Source organism: Microtus ochrogaster, unplaced genomic scaffold, assembly GCF_000317375.1.
Source record: "Microtus ochrogaster isolate Prairie Vole_2 unplaced genomic scaffold, MicOch1.0 UNK106, whole genome shotgun sequence".
Taxonomy (NCBI): Eukaryota; Metazoa; Chordata; class Mammalia; order Rodentia; family Cricetidae; genus Microtus; species Microtus ochrogaster.
The window spans coordinates 139,055-159,312 of NW_004949204.1; the positions used below are offsets into that span (position 1 = coordinate 139,055).

Here is a 20,258-nt window from a genome sequence, read left to right on the forward strand (position 1 = left end):
TACAGCCTTGATTTACCCAAGCTTCCCCCGTAACTTCCTTGGTTTCCGTTCTTACTGTAAAAATGCAGTAACAATTACATTTATTTGGTTGTTAGGATGACATCATCACATATTCAGCTCCTAGCACAGTGCCTGGCTTATAATAAGCCTTTAAAAATAAATTATACGAACAACAATTTCACGTGCTTTTGCACAGCAGGCCTGTGGTATGGTATCTATCTGCATGGGGGGCTCTGGGATTTCCCTGATCTCAGCACACAGAAGCAACTCTCCACGTGTCTATCTCCCAGAGAAATCCCTTAATGCCTCAAGACATTGTGTTTGGGTTTTGATAGGTCAGGGGCAACACTCCCAAACCTCCAAGGGACTCTCAGGACTTGAGGTTGTTGGAAATTTCAGGGTGGCACCATGTGACACCACTTGGGGCTGTTTTTTTAAACACCAGGGAAAATGGGGATGGAAGCAAACCAAAGCAAGCATTAAGGGAGTCAAGGCAAATCCTTGGGTATCATGACTAGTCATATGGAAAACAGACGGTGCCGTGCAGCCCTTTCTATCCTCACCCGAGAGAGGTGGAGTGGGATTGTCCATGCATAAGGGTGGTGTGCACGGGGCTTGGGAAATGGGCATCGAAGATAAAGCTGAACTCACACCGGTTTCTGACCTATAACTAAGACCTATTAATTCTCAGGGAAGAGTCTGGAGTCATGGCAGGTCCCTGGGCCTGTCTTCAGAGACGCTTTCTCTCGCCTTTCTTCCCATAACGGCTAGGTGTTTCTGGCTTGGATGCCTGTCTGTTGTGAGCCATTCTATCCAGCTCTGTATCTCAGGCTGGGAGAAAGCTAAGGCTGGAGATCTGGGCCTGCAAAGTGGAGGCCACTGAGGCCTGTGTCGGCAGATGCCCCCTCCCCGACTGATGCTCAGCTCCTTTTCTGCCTGTGTTGTGGCTACACACACAACCGTCCTGGTCAGACCTAAATTTAGTTTTAGGAACAAATAACAACTAATCTGAGAAATTATAGAGACACAAAGGAGGGGAAAGATCACTCCTGTTCTTACTGTCTGGAGATCACTAACAGGATTGATGTTACATCCAGCATTAAAACAAACTGGAACAACCTAAAAATACACCCACCATTCTTCAACAGCTCAGCCCTGAACAATCTGAGTGTGTGTGTGTGTGTGTGTGTGTGTGAGCGTGTGTGTGTGTGCATGCATGTGTGTCTCCCCTCAGACCTCCCCTCCCCACCTTCTTTTCCTTAGAACTTTCAACAAAGGACACAGAGTCTTCAAGGAGCTCTAAGTGGTGCCAAAATCTCAAACTCTTCCTTGGGTTTGTACCTGCCTTGATACTTCTAGAAAATCCAGACAGAATCTGACTCTGTGATTCAACCTGTGGCCCTCTGTGACCTCCTGGTTCTTACCTGAGTCTACCATGTTCACCTAGCAGGACACCCCACTCCAGCAGAATCTGTAAGACCCAGACATCTGGGTGCCCACCTACCTGGTAATCCATGGGCCTCCCAGCACTTGGCTCCATCTTAATGTCTGGTTTAGACCTGAGGAAGAGAATGTACTGTCAGGGTCTGTGTGAGGGATGGAAAGGCCAGAGGGACAAAATTGTGGTCTTCAAATACTCAATTCTGCCAACGGGATTGGGGGTGGGGGTGGATGTCCTTGGCGGCACCGCCAGACAGAGAGGACTAAGCAGAAGCCACAGATGGCCACTGGGTGAACAGAGTCATGTGTGGATTGGTCTGCACTCTGGGCCCCCCCACCCCCAGCGGCTCAAGGGCTCTCTGCCTCTGCAGGGAGACAAGTGATAAGGCCATCCAAGGCTAGTAAGAAAAGGAAAGGCTTGGGAGAAGCAGTTCACAGGCCCTGATTTCTCTGCCCTCAAATTTCAAGCCTGGCAAGTTGGTCCTGCCTGGCAGGGCTATGGCAGGTGAATTACAGGCCTCTGGTCCGCTTACCGCTTGTTGGAGACGTTGCTGGTGAGAGCGGTGACCGAGGCCAGAGACACTGAGTCAGGATCCAGCCCATCCCCCAGCCGAATGGCCAGATGGTCCAGATCCTCCATCTCCAGCACTGCTGGCTCATCTGGGGAAGAAGTAAAGGGTAGGTGGGTGGAGGCAGGGCTAGGGACAGTCTCTTAGGAAGGAGAGTCAAATTTTAGCTTTATTTGACGACACTTGCTTAGAATGCACCCATATATCTCTCGTCTTCTTATTGTTGGTTGATTGATTGATTGGTTGATTTATGACAGTCTCACTATGTAGCCCAGGCTGGCTTGGACCTCTGTGTCGATCAGGTTAGCTTCATACTCAAAGAGACCCAGCTGCCTTTGCCTCCTGAGTCTTGGAATTAGATGTACATGGTCATGTTCTTAAAATGTTTTAATCGTCATTAAGTCTAGTCTTCCTTTCTGTTGTAATCTTATCTGAATGTAATTCTTTTATCCAAGTCTATCTTCTAAAGCTCTGAATATCCTTTGTGGAAGAAAGTAAGAAATACCCTGAGCTTACTACATTCATCTTATGACAATGGCTAGTGTTAACAGGGAGGCGAGAGCTCGGGCGCATACTCCTGTGTATGACTCCAGCGGATGAAGTAACGATTTGGAAAAGCCATCTAGATATGGTAGGTTTGGGTTTCAGCAGGAAGCTGTACCCTCTATGAAGAGTGCAGTCAAAATAGAGGTCTAGGGCCAATGGACCACATAAGAAAGCCCTGATGCTGGCTACACATAGCTCCCCTCTCTGCCCCGCATACCCCCTTATCTTCCACCTGTCCTTGCTTCCTCTTAAACGCCAGTCAGATACCCTTCCAGTCTCCTTTCTTAGGAGGGACCAAGCACCAAAGGTCACCCCAGCTCTGCAGGCCCAGTGGCCTCTCTCTAGGGATAAGCCTGCTGGCATCAGCCAGGTGCACCCCAGAAATGCTTCCTTGCTACTCTCTCTTCTAAATAAAAAAGTCTCTGGGCTCTGTGAAGTCACTCATTGTAGAGAGGAGCCCACCCACCTGGCAGAGGCTCAAGAGCTTATGATTCCTTTCCCCAGGCCAACCAATGGGAGTCCAAGCCCTGCCCAAGTGGGAGTGGCCAATGGGAAGTGGGGAAGGAGAGCCCTTTGAGACCAATCTAAGGCAGGTTTAAGTGATGGTTACAGTTCAAAGTGGCTGATGGAGCCGTGAGCAGGACCATGTTGCCTACCTTGTCTTTGGGGCTCTTCTTTGTGGGACCGAGTCTTGCCAAGTTTCATGGCGGAGAACACACTCCTTCCCGCTCTGTAAAAGGGTGACCCCGAGAATGAGGTGGTGGGGAGATAGATACATGCAGGAAAAACATAAACACACAAGAAGCAGTCCCCGGGGGAAACTCAGAGATAAAGAAGATGGAGATCCTGGGTCTAAGTGACTTTTCCCAAGGTACCTTCCAAATTAGGGGCCATGAGCCCTGAAGGACATAGGACACTTCCTCCCTGACCCCTTCCGGAGCAGGTGGGAATCCCAGCTGATTAGGGAAGTGGCCTGGAGTTTGGTTGGGTCTTGAGCTTCCCAGCTGGACCTCAGCCCACCCTTCTCAGAGCTCTGGGATCTGCAAGGCTCCTAAGTGACCTTCCTGACCATGCACCCCAACAAGAGCTAACCGGAAAGAGGCCAGATGCCCAGAGACAGCATCAGAACAGATACATAGGTCTGGGTGGCTCAGAGGGACAGACTGAGGCTGAAGATAAGGTAGGAGCCCTGGAAGCCAGCTCTTCAGGTCTCAGGTGGCTTTGGTACACAGAACCCACTTTGTCTTCTTCTGTTCTCTATACTAAGAGAGTCACAGTTCCCAGTGAAAAGGGCCTTTCTCTTATCCTGGATGTCCCTCTCCCCATGGCTTCCTACTGATGATCATTACCCCTTAGCCCCTAGAACTCATGCAGACCCCATAGTTCCTACCTCTTCCTCTGGTGTGGTATGGCCAGGTGCCGAGGCAAAGGGCCTTGCAGTCAGTGGGGCTGAGGGAAGGAGGCAGGGGTCCCTACAGCCCTTTAGTGATGTCCCTGCAGTCCAGCCTGAGGTCCCCCGAGACAGGAAAGACCGGGAGTAGGATCCGTGGGGGGTAAGAGCAGTATTCCATTACCCCATCCATATTGTATAAGCGGGACACCTGACTCCCTGTGTTTCCCATCCTCCTCCTGGGTGTGGCTGCCATGCTGCAGCCTCCCGTGGGGGTAGGTACAGCCCCATTCCTAACCTGCTTCCAGCAATGTCCACAGACATTGAATCAGCCTCGGCTTGCAAAGGCTTGGGGATGGTATCTAGGACCCCCAGATCCTTGCTCTGTAGGCTGTACAGTGTGAGGTTGGAGAAAACCTCTCTGTCCTTTGATTACCTGGCTCCCTCAAACTCTTCTGCCTGAGACTGGGGAATCAGGTGCATTCCCCAAACCTGGCCCTATTTTAAACCCAGATGCAGAGTGAGCCATGTCTGTGTCCTGTGTGATGGCTGGGTGAACAGGGACCACTCCTGTCATGTGTTGTCAACTCATGAATGTGTTCATTGATGACATACTAGAAACAGGTGAGAGAGGTGGGCGACCCTGATTTGTCTGTTTCCCTAGTACTGTGGGTTTAAAAATGAAGGAAGGGACCCCATAAAGGAAAGCAGCTGTCCTCGGAGTTCTGATCATCGGGATCAAGCATCTTCTTTGTTGTTCTCTATCCTCTCAACCTTTTCTTCTTTGTCATGTACGGTGTGCATGTTCACGGCTGTGTGAGTGCACAGGTGTGCACATACACATGGAGGCCAGAGGGTGGCACTGCTGTCCTTCTCCATTGCCCTCTACGTTAAGACAGGGTCTCTCGTTGACGCTAGAGCTCAGGGACCAGGCTAGCTAGTTAGCCAGCTTGCTCACTGGACCCTGTCCCCCCCCTCTGGAGTGCTGGGATTACAGGTGAGGTGCCATGCATATCAAGCATATTATCTCCCGAGTTCTGTTCCCAAGCCCCTCAACTTCCAGCCCACTTCTGCAGTTTTAACTGTTGGCTCTAAGCACAGAATACACATGAAGGTGACCTCATTTCAAAAGGCATTTGCTGGGATTAGCCTGTCTTGGATTTAAATGTTTTAGATTTTGGCTTTGCTAAAAGTTTAATTTTTAAAAAAATTACATGTATTTGCTTACTTATTTATTTAGAGAGACTGTGAGGAGACATGCATGTTCCATGGCTCATGAATGGAGGTCAGAGGACAATGTTGGGGCGTTAGCTCTCCTCTTCTACCATGTGGGTCCTAGAGATGGATCCAAGATCGTCAGCTCTGGTGGTAGACTTCTTTTTCTTCTGAGACAACCCCACACCCCCACACTTTTTTTTTTTTAAAACCTAGGCTGGCTTGAAACTTGCTGTATAACCTAACCTGGACTTTAACTCCCAATCTTCCTGCTGGAATTAAAGGCATTTACCATCAAACTCTACTGGCAGGAATTAAACCTGGGCCTTGCATGATAGGCAAGGACTCTGAAGGACTCTGTCTCTGAGCTACATTAAGGGGAAGTAAATAACACACACACACACACACACACACACACACACACACACTATGAAAAGTCTAAAAAGGGATACAGTTCTTGAACAAGAATTGTGGACCAGTGCCTTTCTTCATGTTTTCTCACTGTACCCTGCTGGCAATAGCGAAGGCATGGGTATGTTATCTCTTTGTTCAGCCAGTGAAGGACTGAAGCTCAGAGATGAGAAAATCATCTCCATGTCCCACAGTAAGAACAATAGAGGCTGCAGCCTGATGTCCCCAGGCCTGCAAGAGTTCCACTGTCCTGGTTGCACTGTCTCCGTGATCAGGACCTCTCTGAACATGAATCCACGGTGACCAAAAGGAACACTGGGGAGAGGCAGCAGGACCATAGCCACAATGGGAAGTCATTTAGAAAGAGTCCTTTATTCAAAAATGACCCAAGCCTCACCATACTTTGGGAGAGATTGATGAGGCTTAAATTATGGGTGGCATGCCATCAAGCAGATCAAACTGGTTGTTTGAAGGCGGGAAAGGGGTCATCCTGCCTGGCTTATCCTGAAACATCCTGAGGACGTTCTCCCCAACAAGTGGTTAAAAGGGCAGGGTGGCTATTTCTAGAGTCCCAGTTTTGTGCCTGTGTGACCTACAGGATGCCATCACCATGGCAGCCCGCTCTAGCCAGAATCTCCCCAGCAGCGGGGGAGGGGTGCTGAGCCGGCAGAGCCCAGAGCTGTGTAGGTCAGAGGAGGGCCTACTTAGAGAAGTCAGCTGTGCTGCATCTGGGGCTGGGATCTGGGCTGCTGCCAGAAGCCCAGAGGACTTGCCTGGCTTTCTAAAGCTGGTCCCATATAGCCAGTTAAGTTCAAGGCCTGGGTCATTCTTACTTATGATCCTTTAATTAAAGACCCACTTTATTCTTTAGAACAAACATTTCGGGGAGTAAAAATAAGACTTTTAATGCCTTACCACTTGTACTGTGCCCTGAAAAAATTCAAAGGAGAAAAGCCCCCAAAGACTGCATCATGTGACCACTGAAGCAAACAGACTTGCTGGCAGTGCCACGTGACTGGGGATGTCTCAAAATGGTGTTTGCTTCTTGATGAAAAGCACAGATGTGTGCAATGGTGGACCCCACCTCCACGGTTCCTAGTCTGGGCTCCATGCTTCTGGTACCTTCTACACTGTTCTTTAGTTGGTCTATAGCTTGGGCCAGCAGAGCAAGATGTCATTGCTGCTGCTGTTCTTAGAGATTTCCCAGTGTATCAGTTGGTACACTGTAGCGATTTCCCAATGTATCAGTTGGTACACTGATCAATTGATACATTGGGAAATCGCTATAGAAAAGGCCCTTTCTACTGTGCTGGGCCCTGAGAAGGGCAACTTAAAAATAAAGCTAGTTTACTCATGGAACTTTAAAGATTATCAACCTATATTGGAGACAGGTGTTTAACTTGTGATTTAAGTTTCTTTCTTTCTTTCTTTCTTTTTTTTTTTTGGAGTTTCTTTTTTAAGAATTAAAATTTTGCATCTCTTCCAATGGGGTTCTACAACCACAGACATGCCATTCTACAAATGACCCTGGTACCTGGGCCATATCCATACCTGGGATTGCCTGCTGAATGAGATCTCTCTTGAAAAATGAACAGACAACAGCAGGAATGGGCTGGTGAGCTGGCACTGTGGGTAAAAGTGTTTGCCGCTAAGCCTGGTGACCTGAGTTCAATCCCTGGGACCCACACGGTGGAGGGAGAGAACCGAGGACCACAAGTTGTCCTCTGCCTTCCATGCGTGTGCCATGGCATGTGCAATACACACATAAACAAACACATGTAATGACCCAAAGACAAAACACCAGCAACAAAAACATGCACAAAAATACAAACAGAAAAGCTTGACAATTAGGAGTGTAGAGGAGGTGAAGATAGAGAATCACATTTACTTCCAGTGGCTGGGTTCGCCATGGTTAGAATGTTATCTCTAGACTGACAGTCCTCTGGAGAAAAGACTTTTAAATCAGTGTGTTTATTGTAACCCTTTCCTTTAGGTATCCAGCAATTCCCTCACCTTGTTCCATGGCTCAGTTCAGAAGTCTGTCACTACAGCTGTCAATGCACACATGACCCAGGGGTGGAAGCTGCATATTATGAACAGGGGACATGCACCAAGGTAAATCCAGCGGCCTGACTGCTTCATTGATTTGCTCTATGGATTATTCTGGAAGCTGTGACTTAGAAGGGTATGGCTACACATGAACTACAGTAGCACTCACGGTCCAGCCAAGCACCTTCAGCTGGAAATGTCCAGGCTCATGCACTCACGGCTCAGGTAATCAGGATGCACGAACTATCCGTGAGAGTTGGGAGCTGTCTGTATTGTTTCTTTGCTTTGTTGCTTACACAGCCTCTAAGTCAATATGAAACTGGTCTTGAACTCCTGATCTTCCTGCTTCCCTCTCCTGAATACTCAGACATGGACAGATGCTACCTATCCCTGCAGTTACAGGTAATTTTATAATCTTAAATGTATTTTAGGGGGTGAGGGGCTTGGTCCTGCCTCAACTGAATGTGCCAGGCTTTGTTGACTCTCCATGAGAGGCCTTACCATTTCTGAGGAGTAGATGGGGATGGAGTAGGGGGGAAGATGGGAGAGGAGGGGGAGGAAGGAAGGGAGGAGGAACTGTGGTTGGTATGTAAAATAAATAAAATAATAAAATATTTAAAAAATTAAATGTATTTTAAACTGTGGTTTATTTTGAATGACTTCCTGTGTGGGTAAAGGACAGGCTGACTTAAATGTTTTTGTGTGTATGTATGTATGTATGTATGTATTTACTATTATTTATTCTTTTAAAGTCATTTATTTTTATGCACATTGGTGTTTTGCCTGCATGTATATCTGTGTGAGGGTATTGGATCTCTGCAGTTGCAACAGTTGTGAGCTGCCATGTGGGTGCTGGGAATTGAACCTAAGTCCTCTGGAAGAGCAGCCAGTGCTCTTAACTGCTGAGTTATCTATTTCTCCAGTTCATAATTTATTTTCTAGAGCTGGAGAATCAGTCCCAGGACCTCACACATTCTAGGCGAGGGCTCTATTACTAAGTCACATGGCTGGCCCAGACTGACCCAGAGGGCATGTGAGACCCAGAGGGAATGTGAGTGCTTCTCCTGACCCTGGGAATCCGGCTCCTTCTTTCTGTCTGGTTTCTATCTCTTTTTGCAAAGCCCCAGCAAACAGGATCCTGAGAGTAGATTTCCCATCTCCTCATGGCCCCACATACTCATGCGGAGCACTGTTGCTCTTTCCCAGGTCAAACCTTACATTCTCTCTCCCGCCTTGCATCTGTTCCCTCTGATCTCCCTCCAGCCGCCTTGGCAGCACCGAGGTCGGGATCTGCAAGCTCTCCTCACAGTGTTCTTTCCTCGGGCTAAAGAGTTTCAATTTGCTTAATTGCATCTTAGAGATTCCATTCCCCATTCCTGTACACATTAAAATAATACTACATCCTAGCTTACTTAATTTCATCTGGTAATGGGACAGCAGGAGACAAGATGGAGCAGGGCAAGAGAGGCAACATGTCCTAGGGCTCCGCCACCTGCCTGCATCACCCCAGCTATAATCATAGGAGTCAAGCTAGTCTGACAGACTGCGGAGCTGGAGGGGACCTGGAGCCTGGTGATCTCAGAGAGAGAGAGCTGAGGGAGAACAGAAGGGTGGCTTGTGCCTCCTAGGTCAGCCGCAGAGAAACCTGGAGCCATGAGCCATCTTACTGAGAAAGTCATCGCTTCTTATCCACAAAAGGATTCGGATCCCCGGCTCTGTCAGCCCTGGAACACACTCTACCCTTCTTTGAGGTGGGCAAACTGCTCCGTCTTTCTGTGTGGCCCTCTCCCCATACAGCATGCTGCTTCTGTTGCTCTGTGGTCATGATCATTACTCATGCAATTATTCCAAGCATGCCTAGAATTCAGTATGATTTGGGCAACACAGTGGATGAGGTCTCCAAGTTCCCCAGGATCTTAACGTATGCAGACACACCCACGAGGATCAGCTCAGACTGTTGTAGACACAACTATAAACTAATTCTTTAAGTATTGGGACCACAGTTTTGAGTAAATCTCCTGGCATCTCTGGAATACAGTTTCTATGTGTGGGAAATAAAGGCCCCCGTCTCCGAGTTTGCAGGTTCACCAGAGCGTTTGAAGAACCAATTGGCTTTGAGTACAATCAGGTCCTTTCAGCTGCCTGGGTCTGAAGTGAACTCTGGGTAGGAAGTTAGATTCCTTGTTTTTGCCCAGTTCTGCCTTGTTCCCTGAACTGACACTTGTCACGACCTAAACCACTGTAATTTCTGTGATGCTTGAGTCTCCAGACGACAGTGTGACTTTGGGGAACCTATGAGCCTGCCAGCTCAGGCTGCCAATCTTTCTGGGTCTCTGTGATCAGCCCTTCAGAGAGTTCTATGTCTTCCTACTGTGGCATGCCTTTGGGGGAATGGAGACTGTGAGGGTCACAAGAGTGGCAATCTCTCTTTGGCTCTCTGTGATTTTGTGTTTTGCCCAACACATGGTGCCTGGAGATTGTCTTTCTTGGACCTCCAAGGCTGTTTGTTCAGCTGCCCAGTGCTGCCTAGGCTGGAGACTGGCTTCTCGTGTACCCCACTCTTTAGTATAGCCTTCCTCAGAGGGATGCTTACAGTGCAGAGAGCTGGTCAGTGAAGCAAAGAGGAACAAGTCTCTAAAAGGAGAGGGTGCCACCTCCAAGAATCCAGAGTGGAAAGGACAGGTCCGGCCACTTCCCCGGCTCTCACCACCCTCTCCCATTCTCTTCCCTCAGTCTTGTGTAAAGACTTCCATCACCCTGCACGTGCCCTGCTGCTCCACCAGAACAGCGCCCCCTAGTCCCTCTCAGCCCATTCCCGCCCCCCCCTCCCCCGCCCCGGAGCCCCGTAGCAGAGAACCAGCACCACTGGCTTTCCCCTCTCAGCCCATTCCCGCCCCCTGGAGCCCCGTAGCAGAGAGCCAGCACCATTGGCTTTGCCCTGGCCTGGGACACCTACTTGTGCTCACCATCTCTGCCTCCCTTGGTCTTCTCTCTGCCTTTGCTGAGTAAGGGGAAGAAATGAGGAGACAAGGGGATGCGGATGAGAGGGTGTGGACCAGAGATGCTCACAACCTTTGCCCTGGCCCTGCTGACCCCCACATTTTTTTTCTCCAAAGGCTTCCCTATTCCCACCGACCTCTTTAAGTCTTCTGTATAGGAGTGCCCTGGCCCCACACTCAGCCCATCTCCTCACCCGGGAGGAGGTCTGGTGATTTCAAAGCTGTAGGGTTCCCAACATCTCCTCCTCCCTCCTTTCTCCCTTGGTCCCCTCCAAGGACTGCATAGTGCCCATGCTGTGGGGACCTCCCGGGGACAGGGTGGATGGAGCCTATTTGAGAGGAGGTGCTGGACTTGCTACAAGATGGAGGAATGGGACAATGTGCTGTAAACAAACCACCACTAAAGGTCTCAGAGCAGGAGAGATGTGCTCCCGTCTTCCTTAAGAGAGGTTTCCAGAAATTGGAAGGTTCATTAAAGCCCCTCCTGTGCCGCATCAGTGAGAATAAAGAAAAACTGCCATTATGATGTCTCCTCCCTCTGTTCACACACTTTCCTGCCTCAGACCTTAACCAGGTGAGGCCATGCCCCAATACAGTCAGGCCTGGTCCATGCAGTCACAACTGAAGTCCAGATTCATCTGACTAACCTTTGTTTTAGGCAAATATTTAGTCTCTAATTCAAAGAGACCCACAACTGCCAGGTTTCGGGCTGCCCAAATCAGCAGGACCACAGAGCAGAAAGCAGGGAGACTCGGGTGCCCTGCTCCAGCCCAGCTCAGGTGACCTTCGGGCCACTGTTAGGAAGCCCCAAGGGCTTCTGGGGCCTGTGCCCATGGAGCAAGGGTTTCTGTGGGCTATTTAAGGATTCAACTCCATTCATGATTTCTCTGGTTTCCATCCTCATGTTTGTGTTTGGAGAGTTGTCGTTTTTTTTTTTTTCCTTCTGTCTATAAAACCAGGCTCTGAGGGAAGGGTTTTTCCTTTTGTCTTTTATTCTATGACCCTGGAAAATGTCAGTGTCTGCTATGGACTACAAAAGAGAGGTGTGTGGCTTTGGGTTGGCAAGGGTCAACAGGTGTGTGAAACTGGAATACTGAACAACTGGGACCTGGGACTCAGTCTCTTTCCCCTCCCCCCCCTCTCTCCCTCTCTGAGTTTTGTTTTGAAGTCAGAGAGGTGTCACATCTACCAGGATACAGGGAGAGTTCTGTTTTCTTCCCTCCTTCTGTACTCCAGGCCCACACTCCCCGAGAGTGGAAATAGTGTCCGGAAAAGACGTTTATATGAGAAAGAATGCCATCGTGATCCTACTACGTCCACTGTTACTGCCACTGCTGTCCTTAGAAACAACAGCTGTAAAGCCAGGGGTTAGCCCTTCAGTGGGCACCAATGTAACTGAGCTGTAGTCCCACGGAGTGGCCATCTTCACACCACCTGTTTTGTACGGAAAGTTGTGGAGACTCAGGCTGTTCTTTGTCACTCAGAGGCAGAGCCTCCCAGGAAGCTCCAGATACTCCTGGATTTCTTCCTAGTGCCCACATTGTACTTTTAGTGTTTCCTGCCAGTTACATAAGTCCCGCTCTGTAGCAAGCATTCTCTAGCAAGCTGCTTTTCGCCCCATTGAACAATTCTTCCTTGGTTCGTCTCTGAACTGATAAAAGCATCCACAGACAGGACAGGGAACAACAGTGCCCTCCTGGGAACACTAAGGTCTGCGGAGACCCAGGCATGTCTCAGCACTAGGCCTCACTTGGTTACTCAGCCTTGGGCTGAAGGTGGGAGCCCCAGCCCAAGGTAGAGCATCTGGGTAGGGCGGAATATCCCAAGAACCATTTTACCCCTAAATCTCAGCATGACTGTGACTGGTTCTCCAGCTCCTTGGCAACCATCGCAACACTGGATCCCAGCCTGGGGAGGGAAAGCAGGGAAGGGTTTCCTAGCTCTTTGGGGCCCATGAGAACCAATGAAGTAGCATTCGGAGATGAGGCAGTGTGTACTGCACCATGCACACACACTTATGCACACCCCTTAGTGCACAATGCACTTCTTTCTCAGGGCCCCTGCTATGCACACACGGCCGGTTGCTCTCTGTTCCAGACACAGGAAGGGGCTTCCTGGTTCTACAGGTTTCCCCTGGAGTGGAACGATGCCCATGGTCAGGACAAAAAGGATGGCACCAGCCACAACCTACTCCTAAAAGAATGACAAAGTAACTACCTAGACATCCCCAGGACACCAGAGAGGCCTGGGTAACAGAAGGCGGGGTGTGTATGTATGTGTGTAAGCTTGTGAGTCTAGGTGAGGCAGAGAAGACGAGATAGCCTTGTAGTAAAGAGCCTGGGAAAGCAGAAGGCTGTGTTGCTTTACCACACAATCCTTTGTAAGATATGACTCCAGTGGTATCCAGTGGGGTACCATGCAGAGAACATGTGCATATGCAAATGTATGCAAATATGTGTGTGTATGTGTGTTTTCAAAATCTCCCTCTTTCGGAGACTGAGGTATAGTTTGGAGTATTGATTTTTTCTCTGCGGTTTTGAAGCCTGTCCTTGAACTAGCTCTTGTAGTAGACCAGGCTGGTCTCAAACTCACAGAGATCCTCCTGCCTCTGCCTCCCAAGTGCTGGGATTAAAGGCGTGTGCCACCACTGCCCGGCTCCATTACTTTTTTTACAACAGGGACATTGGTGTGTGTGTGGGGAGTAGGTGGAGGTATTTCTGCTCTTGCTCAGGCTAGCTGAACCTCCAGTGGGCAGCACTGGGAGAGCCCTTAGCACTGGGTGGGGTGAGAATCAGATGGTAACAAAGCCTGGACTAGAAGGTCAGGTAGTGCTTAGCACAGAAACAGCTGGGGTCAAGGTAACATGGAGGCTGAAGAAAGAACGCTGGCTGAGAAGCTGCCTTCCATGTGCCATAGGTATCACTTACATATGGTAAGTACTTCATTTCCTCCTAATTCTCTTGTGGGCATGAGCGAGCCATCTTACATCTGGGGAGGTGTCTCCAAGCAGCAGAGCCAGCACTTGGGCTCCACACCCTCTACTCTTCTGTGCCGTCTCCTGGTGGCATTCTGCCCACTTGGGGTTCTCTTGTAAGGAGTGGGCAGAGACTAGAGAAGCGGGCAGAGGAACTCAGTGGTATGTGATGGATCAGAGCCCAGGAGACTTTAAACTACATGAGCAGAGGGAGTCCTGCTAGCTACAAGGCTAGGTCCAGAGGAGAGGAGAAGGTGCTGACATTCATCTCAAAGGTGATGCCATGCCTAGGCTGGCACCTCCAGGGAAATGGTGTGCCCTAACACGCTCCTTTAACCAGGGCGGTGGCACCCACTGAAAGCTAGACACTCTGCCTATGCTGTTGCTCTTGCCCAATTCCCGTCTCTAAGATGAAACCCTTCCTCCTACCCCTTCTTCCGGCCTGGGAAAGGTCCAGCGAGATGGAAAGAGGAGAGAACCCCAGGATGCTGTGCAGTGAGGCTTCAGACAGCCCCCTTAGCTCCACCTTCCTGGACCAGGACTCTCCGGGGATCTGAGATGTACCCTTTGCATCTTGTTTTATCTGAGCCCCATCCTGGTGTCCTTACTCTACCGCCTTTCTAGTGAGGGCAGCCCCTCAACCAAGAATTCCTGGGAGAGCTGTTTTCACGACTGTTCCTGAGTATGCTGAGCCCTGCTGGAGGCCAGAGAGGAGGGGAGTCAGCATGTCTTCTTTCTGAACTCATTTATTTCTGTCATTGACCCAGAGAGGATTTGTGACATGTCGGAGTCAGCCAGCTGATGAGGGCAGAGTCGGGGTCAACCTAATGGAGCTAGCCCTCACTCGGGCCCCCATTCCTTTCTCTACAGTGGGTGGCCTGCTTCTCAGAACTCCCTCTCAGCCAGTCCTACATGGCTCTTCTCCGTGTAGTCTCAGCAGATGGTGACAGGTGGTGACCACTGTGCTACAGCCCTCACCTTCTAGCCAGTCTCTGATGGTCATCTTCCATTTCTAAATCTATTTTTGATGTTTGCCACTATCTGGGGTGAAGAACCTGTTATCATCAGCCCTTCCACATGTAATACTTGCCTCTTCATTTTCTAGGTTTTGTTTTTCAAGACAGGGTTTCTTTGTAGCTTTGGAGACTGTCCTGGAACTCGCTCTGTAGACCAGGCTGGCCTCGAACTCACAAAGATCTACCTGCCTCTGCCTCCAGAGTGCTGGGATTAAAGGTGTGTGCCACCATGGCCCGGCTGGTTCCTCATTTATAGCCTCTGATATCCCCTTAGATCGTCATCAGGATGGCGGCTGGAGCAGGGCTGCTAGTTCCGGTTTCCGTCTTATAGATGTAGACATGGGAGACACATGACTTCAGTCTTGGCCTTATGCTAAAGGACCTGATATTTGTGCGGCAGAGGATCTGGCAGCCTAAAGTGTGTAGTCCTAGGTGTTTAGTTAAACTTGGGTTTGGAGAGAAGCTGGTGAGGGAGAAGGTTGGCCTAAAGCACTTCAGTTCCATGTTGCTCATTGTGGGTTTTCCATTACAAGTTCAATATACCTCCTCCGGGAAGGAAAATGGAGGGAGAAGCTTGCAACGATATGGGAAACAACCCTTGTTCTCAAAACACCCCAGACCTCCAGGCACGGGCCTCAAGCTTCTTTCACGGTGCTCTCTCTTCCTAGGTGTCTAGGGATGTTTTGCTAGCATCAATTTTGTCCCCTGAGCTTTAAGTAACGCCACTGCATTTTCTCTGTGGTAAAAGCACTACATGTATGGAGGTGAGGCCTGGTCAAAGCCCTCTGTCATTTGTAAGTGGCAGGACACTTACAAATTTGTGAGATGTGAATCTTAGGCACAGAAAAGCCTGGGCAAATTTTTCTCAACAGAGGGTAGCCAGGTCCTGACCAGGTCTGTTAGCCTCTCCTCTCCTAGGGATCTTTTCACTGGGCCAAGGAAGAGGTCAGGCTGCCTAGGGCCTGGTTGGCACTGTTGGGTCTTAGACCATGAAAACCAAGGCCTCCCCTGTCTCCTTTTCCCATTTCTCTGATGAAGGCAGGGACTGTGGACCCCCGCCCCTTATATTAGAATTGATCTCTCAGACCTTTGCCTCCCTAAGGGCTGGAGCAGTCCTGGCCCCCGATTCTGATTAGAGCCTCCTGTGTGCTCTTGGGTTGGATGCCAACATCTTCTCAACCCTTAAATATTTTTCTAACAACTCAGCCCCACACTCTGATCCCAGCCGGGCCTGGAGGGCCTTCCAGAACACTGGCTTCTGGCACCTGCTTCCCAGGTCTTTGGGGGGCAGTGGGCAGCCAGAGGGGTCCAGCCACTTACCTTCGAAAGCTCTTCTCGCCGGGTGTTCTGGTGCTGGGCCGGGAGCCAGGGAGCAGCCCATCGGTCTCCTGGCTGTCCTTTTCCTCCTCCTGAAGAGCTTCGTCTCCCAGGAAGTCTCCATCGTCCCAGGAGCCCATTGTGCCATCCATGGCCTGATACCGGACCTCCACGCTTAGGCTGGTCTGAAGGGAGAGGGACAGTGAGCAGCTGGGCAGGTAACAGCAGTCCCCTGGTCCCTGTGGCACCTTTGAGGCACGTTCACTCCCGTGAAGACGAGGTGAGGACCTTCCTGCCTCAGTTTGCAGATGAGAAAAAAAGGCTGAGTAGGACTGATACCCAAGGTTCTCTTGTGCTTGGCCCTCCTCTTCCCAGGTGCCCAAGTCAAGTGGCTGTCCTTGGTCGCTAGGCCTAAGCCTGGGTGTGAGGTCTTTGGATCCTCTATAAAGAATCATTCGGTGTACCCCCAAATAGGTCACCTCTTCATCCTCAGGACCAGGCTGTGTACTGGCCTGAGGGGTTCTCCTTGGCAAAGTAACAAAACTAATTGAGCGTGTCTTCTCAGAGAAGACCCAGTCCTGGGTTTCCCTCAGCCTAGTGCGGTCAGCACTTCTCCCAATTCTTGACTCCTTATCTGCTAGCTAGAGAAAGGGGTCAGGGGAGTTGCCTTGGGCTTTTCTTCTGGAGAAAGTGGAGTGCCACATCTGGGTCCAGATGTTAAACAGAGCCCGGGTGGAGGGACCATGTCTAGAAGGGACAGGCCTAGTTCGTGTGGAGCAAAACTGAGGCAGGAAGATACAGGCTCTTTATACATTAGCTAACATTCTAAGCACTTTCTTTGTATGCCCTTTAACCCCTTAGAACTAGCCGGTTAGGCCACTACACTTTTGTACACTTTGCAGATGGCATGTAGGCCTCACCAAGAATCATCCCCAAGGGTCACGTTCCTTACCACCACACCAGTGGCCTGTGAGTAGCCTCAGAGGAGCTGGAGAGCAGCTAGGAGACAGAGCAGAGCCTGAGGACTAGGCATCAAGGGAGCTCCCATCTCCTTTCATTGGGACGAACACTAAAGGGTGGATTGGATCTGACTAGTTCGTGCATGCCCATGCCGACTTGAGCAGAAACGGACAAACGGAGCAGAAAATGAGATTCTGACCCTTGTTGGACCTCTGGTCAGAAGGGAGCCTCGTCATATGTGCAAGTGGAGGCTGCTGCCATGGAAGGGCTGGGAAGGCTCAATCGGCCATTGCATGATAAAAGGCACTTCAGATTCATTGCTGAGCTGGATCCGAATGGGAAAACCCCATCAGTGGAGAGGAGATGGTGTCCTCATTACCTCACCTAATGTTATCATGGTGGGAAAGGCTGAGTTTCCACTTGGGACAGACCCAGTCATACTGCAGAACCTCCAGCACCAGCATTCGGACCAAATGGCTCTGGCAGAATCTCCCTGACGTCCTCCTGCTACCTCCCTTGTTAATCATGGAGCAGTCGCTAGACCAGTGGTTCTTAACCTGTGAGTAGTGACCCCTTTGGGGGAGTGTCAAATGACCCTTCCATAGGGTTTGCCCAAGAACATAAGACAACACAGGTATTTTGTTATAATTCATAACAGTAGCAAAATTACTGTTATGAAGTAGCAACAAAATTTCATAGTTGGGGGTCACTACAGCATGAGGAACCATATTAAAGGGTCACAGCATTAGGAAGGATGAGGACCACTTCTCTAGAGCATCTTCTGTGGGATGTGCACAGGCCCAGGTGACTGGGTGATGGGAAATTCCTAAGACTCCTTGGCATACCGACCTTGAGGATAGCATTGTTGTCATCCATCAGAGTGTCAGTCACTTCGACACGATTCTCCTCCACCACCTTCTGCAGCACCATGCGGAAGGTCCCAATAAGTCTGTGAATGACAGAATGAGGAGCTAGGCTGATGCCAGTGCCTAACTGGCAAGAAGATGAGCAATTGTGAAGACCCTCAACTGGGCCTGGAGCAGCCTAGGAGCCATGGCTGACTTTTCTAGGATAGCATGTCTGTGAGGGTACCCCTTACAGTGTGGATGGTTGGATATGTGTGGTCTGTTCTCCTTGGAAAACTTGGAAGAAGAAAGAAATCTAAATGATGGCCACAGGTAGAGACAGGGAATTTAGCCTTGGGACTGTAGCTGGTCCCTTGCAGTATGGAAGCTTCCAGATGCCATATTGGAAGGTGGTAGGGAGACATGGAGTGTCCTGTTGATGATGATGGTGGTGGTGGTGGTGGTGTGTGTGAGTGTGTGAAGCTGAACTCTGGGTCATGCTGGGCAAGTGAGCTACAGGCCCAGCCTAGACTCTGGGCTACACAAGCACTCCTTTCCTCCACTTCCTGACTGGAGCAGAGAGGTAGAAGCCTCTACCCTCATCAACACCAGTCCTCCATCCACTCCACATTTACAGCAAGCTCCTGGTGGGCAGGAACTCGGGGACCTCAGAATCCCCTTCGTTCAGTTGCATAGTGGGGGTCCACATACAGAACTGGCCAGAGGCACAGTCTTTGTGACAGGAACTCAGCTCTGACACGGATAGTCTCTGCCCTGGGAACCTCACTTAAGCTTTTTTATCTTGGTTTTCACACCAGTGATTCCAACTTCATGAATGACATGCTCCTCCCCAACACATGCTCACTCCCCCGGATGTTCTCAGCATTCCTTGTAGTGCCCCACCAAGCAGCCTGCATTTTGTGTCTAGCCTCCTGTTGGTGTTCCCTGTATGCCAGAGTCCCCAGTGTCTGTTGTATTTATGAATGAGCGGCAGTGGGTGTCTAATGGATGCTGACTTGGATCCCATCCCACCATGAGACTGGAAGACTGTTGCCCTGGGAGACAGCAGGGCGTCAGAAAGATGCCTTCATGTGGTACTTCCATCTGGACCCATGGAGAACACATACACCGTTTCTACAGGGCTTTGAGGCACACACAGTATGTAAAACCTGGATCTGGGGACATGTGCTGCTTGGAGTTTGTAGAGGAGGGAGGTGGGATCAAGAAAGGGGACAGGAACTTAACCAATCAATGACAAATAGAATGAGGTGGACTATCAAATGGATTCTGACACAGACAGGCTTTCTGCCTATAAGATACTAAGGGCTGTGGAGGGGACACTGGTTTTCTTTTCCCAACTCTGCGGCTAGGGAGATAGATGGCTTAGTGAGTGAAACATTTGCCTCGCAAGCATGAGGACCTGAGTTTCCATCCCAAGCGTCTATGTCTTTTTAAAAACAGGCGGGAACTATGGTGCTTGTCTCTAACTCCAGCACTGAAGAGAGTGGAGGTAGGTGAGTCCCCAGAGCTCATCCCTGGCCAGCCGGTCTGAGGAATCAGTGAGCCCCAAGTTTAGTAAGAAACCCTGTCTCAAGAAATCAGGAAGATGCTAAATGTTGATCTCTGGCCTACGTGTATACGCACACACACAAGAGAGAGAGAGACAGACAGAGAGACAGACAGAGAGAGAGAGAGACAGAGAGAGACAGAGAGACAGAGAGACAGAGAGAGACAGAGAGAGACACAGAGAGACACAGAGAGAGAGACAGAGAGACACAGAGAGAGAGACAGAGAGAAGACATACATTGTATACCCATGTGCACATAAACACATGGATATGTGTGTACCCCCAACACACAGTCCTCCCAGCTGTGTTGAGTGCATGGTGAATCCAGAAGTCAGGGACAACTGTGAAGTGCTTGCCTCCTAAGCTCAGAGCCTCATTGAGTTTCTCAACTCTCTGAGGGCAAACTGTCCACCACGCTAAAGTTTAATTGGGCTTTTAGATTCTTTCCAGAGAAGTTCTGTAGAAGATCCTAGTTCCATCTTGGCTTCTCCTTAGCTCGCAGATGTATATGGGTGGTCCAAATGCTGGGCTGGGCCCCAGGAGATCCTAAGCCATTGCTAGGGAGTCTCAGTTCCACCTTTATAAAGAGGATGGATGGGGCACTGAGCTTGGAGACCTCAAAACAGTCTGCAGTGGGCAAGAAATAAGGCGCCAGTTTTGTGAAGGCCCCGACTGTTATGGTTCTAAACCAGTGGTATACGTGGAATCTTGGGGGGAACCCCCTAACTCCTCACAGGCCCATTGTCACTGCTAGTATTCAGCATTTACCAATTTCCACAGTGCAAATATTCATAGAACACCCAGTTTCAGTATTCTAATGGTATAGAGCCTAGAGGAGTCTACTGAGTCCTAGAGCACCTGCTGGATAGAGTTGGTGGTGGTGGTGAAGGTGGAGGTGATGGTGGGGTGGTGGTGGTGGTGGTGGAGGTGGTGGTAGAGGAGATGGTGGTGGTGTTGGTG

The 20,258-nt window shown here is 49.9% G+C and overlaps 1 protein-coding gene across 3 annotated transcripts in view; it reads right to left on the reverse strand.

Moving 5' to 3' along the window:
* Otof (otoferlin) overlaps window positions 1–20,258 on the reverse strand; it is a 94,620-nt gene that overhangs the window by 34,620 nt on the left and 39,742 nt on the right. For 2 of the 3 annotated variants that reach the window (XM_026778114.1, XM_026778113.1), the window contains exons 4-8: window positions 17,736–17,835; window positions 15,930–16,111; window positions 3,212–3,285; window positions 1,974–2,100; window positions 1,505–1,559 (exon numbers count right to left, since the gene is read on the reverse strand). In XM_026778114.1, the coding sequence (XP_026633915.1) occupies window positions 1,505–1,559; window positions 1,974–2,100; window positions 3,212–3,285; window positions 15,930–16,111; window positions 17,736–17,835 (538 nt within the window). Of the gene's footprint in view, window positions 1–1,504; window positions 1,560–1,973; window positions 2,101–3,211; window positions 3,286–10,576; window positions 10,622–15,929; window positions 16,112–17,735; window positions 17,836–20,258 lie in introns of all 3 variants that reach the window. The other variant, XM_026778115.1, reaches the window with a different exon arrangement.